The 1,878-nt window shown below is 58.0% G+C and overlaps 1 protein-coding gene across 1 annotated transcript in view; it reads left to right on the top strand.

Moving 5' to 3' along the window:
* The window catches only part of LOC113209587 (GTP-binding protein REM 1-like), a gene marked incomplete at its 5' end in the record, with an annotated part of 84,074 nt that overhangs the window by 52,555 nt on the left and 29,641 nt on the right, over positions 1–1,878 (top strand). The window contains one exon of the mRNA XM_052267297.1: positions 1,065–1,273. Within this exon, the coding sequence (XP_052123257.1) occupies positions 1,065–1,273 (209 nt within the window). The remainder of the gene's footprint in view (positions 1–1,064; positions 1,274–1,878) is intronic.

The following is a 1,878-nucleotide window of genomic DNA, read 5'->3' as shown; positions in this document are numbered from 1 at the left end:
GCATTTTTTGTTTTTTATACCCCCTTTTTTCTCTCTCTCTCTCTGTCCCTCTCTCTCTCTCTCTCTCTCTCTCTCTCTCTCTCTCTCATTCTCATTCTCTCTCTCCCATTCTCTCCCCTTCTCTCTCTCCCTCTCTTTGGCTCTCTTTTTACCAACCCGCTTGACCCCATTTCGTCGTCCATTAATTATTCGCCGCGTTGTCGCGTTAGGCCCCCCTGGGTCGGGGGGTTGGGGACGGGTTGGGGCGCCCCGTGCGCGCACGCCACGACACTCAGATTGCTTCCTCTCGCATCAATCCTCTTATACAGCCCCCTCCGGCCCCCTCCGGCCCCCTCCCCCAGCGCACGCCCTGGAGGTGATGCGGGCTTGCCTAACTTTCCCCCGGTAAGGCGCCACAACGCCTGGAGGGACGAGTGAGTATAGGCAAACGCGACACGAAGCACTTCCGACACCTTCACTCATACTCTCAGTATGTTTATCCTGTTTTATTTATCGTATTTTTGATGTGCATTTTCCTATTATTTGGCTTGCACTTTTGTATTGCGTGCATTTCGTTTGGTGTCTGCAACAACATACTGGTGCGGGAGGAGGGAAGTCGAAGTAATCACGCAGGTGTCTAGCAGAAGAGTAAAATGGTTTATTGAGCTAGGTCAGTCAGGTTTCCAAAGTGGCCATTAGTTGGTCCCCCACTCTTCAAGTGGATGTACTATGAGTTGCGCGAGTATACGCGAGTAATCGAGAGTATTGGCGACCATCCGCTAGTTTACGCGAGTATTGGCGAGTATCTACGAGTATTTGGCGAGTATTTCTCGATTGTTTCGCGAGTTATTGTGAGTATCTTGCGAGTATTTTTCCTCGTGTACAACGAGGTTGGCGAGGGGTGGAAGCCCTAACCCTCGGCACTAGTGGCGCTGGTAAAGGTTTAGTGTTGAAGTGAGCCCCTCTCTCCTAGCAGACCACTCTAGTGCGTCCGCTACAGTTTCTGTATGTTCCTGTTTTGCGAGTTCGACACGCCCTTTTGCTTGTACTACAGAGTGGACCGCTCTCGGGCTTTGTTGTTGCAGGGCGTCGGGGCTGAGTGGCGAGCGGTCGCCGTTCGAGGGCTCGTGCTGCGGCTCGTCCTACAACAACGTGTCCTCGGACACGGCCAGCCAGGAGGAGCAGATCAACAAGTTCCGCGTCGTGCTGCTGGGCGAGTCGGGCGTGGGCAAGACGGCGCTCGTGTCGCAGTTCATGACCTCCGAGTACATCCACACGTACGACGCCTCATTGGGTGAGTGAGAGATTGGGGGTGAGGTGCTTGCAGCGAGCGGGGTCGGTGTCAGGTGTCTCCAGGCGGCACGGGCAGGACGATGGAGGGGAGGAAGTTGGGGGTCACGCCCTGCAGGCGGTTCAGGCGTGGGCTGTATAAGTAGAGGAGGGGGGTCGTTCGACTCGGTTGGGACGGTGCTGGTGGGCGGACAGGACTAGTACTGCTGAATTCGGCCATCTCTCACGCCTCGCCGAGCCCAGGGTGAGGGGGTGCCCCCCTCTCCACCCCCCTCCACCCCGCTGGCGCTTCTCCCGCGAACGCAACAAATGAACGGACCAGAAGTCCGGGATAGACTGCAATATCTCACCTGGAGGCCGACAGCTGCCCGGGCCGGGCGCGCGGGGAGGGGAGGGGAGCGGAGCGGAGGTGAGGGGAGGGGAGCGGAGGTGGACAACGGGCCGTAATGAAATCGAGAGAGGAGGGAGTGTTGCCGAGCGAGCGAGGGCTGCCGGCTCTGGATGGAAGGCGAGGAGAGCGGGAAACATTCCGACGGACTGGAGGGAGGCCCCGACGCTAGCGCGCTGCTGCCCGGAGGCAAAGTTGAAAGCTGCGCTGCTACACCGCCC

Source organism: Frankliniella occidentalis, unplaced genomic scaffold (genome assembly GCF_000697945.3).
Source record: "Frankliniella occidentalis isolate FOCC.00 unplaced genomic scaffold, Focc_3.1 Scaffold49, whole genome shotgun sequence".
Lineage (NCBI taxonomy): Eukaryota > Metazoa > Arthropoda > Insecta > Thysanoptera > Thripidae > Frankliniella > Frankliniella occidentalis.
The sequence above is the reverse complement of the archived record's forward strand: the minus strand, read 5'-3'. Positions and strand labels throughout refer to the sequence as shown.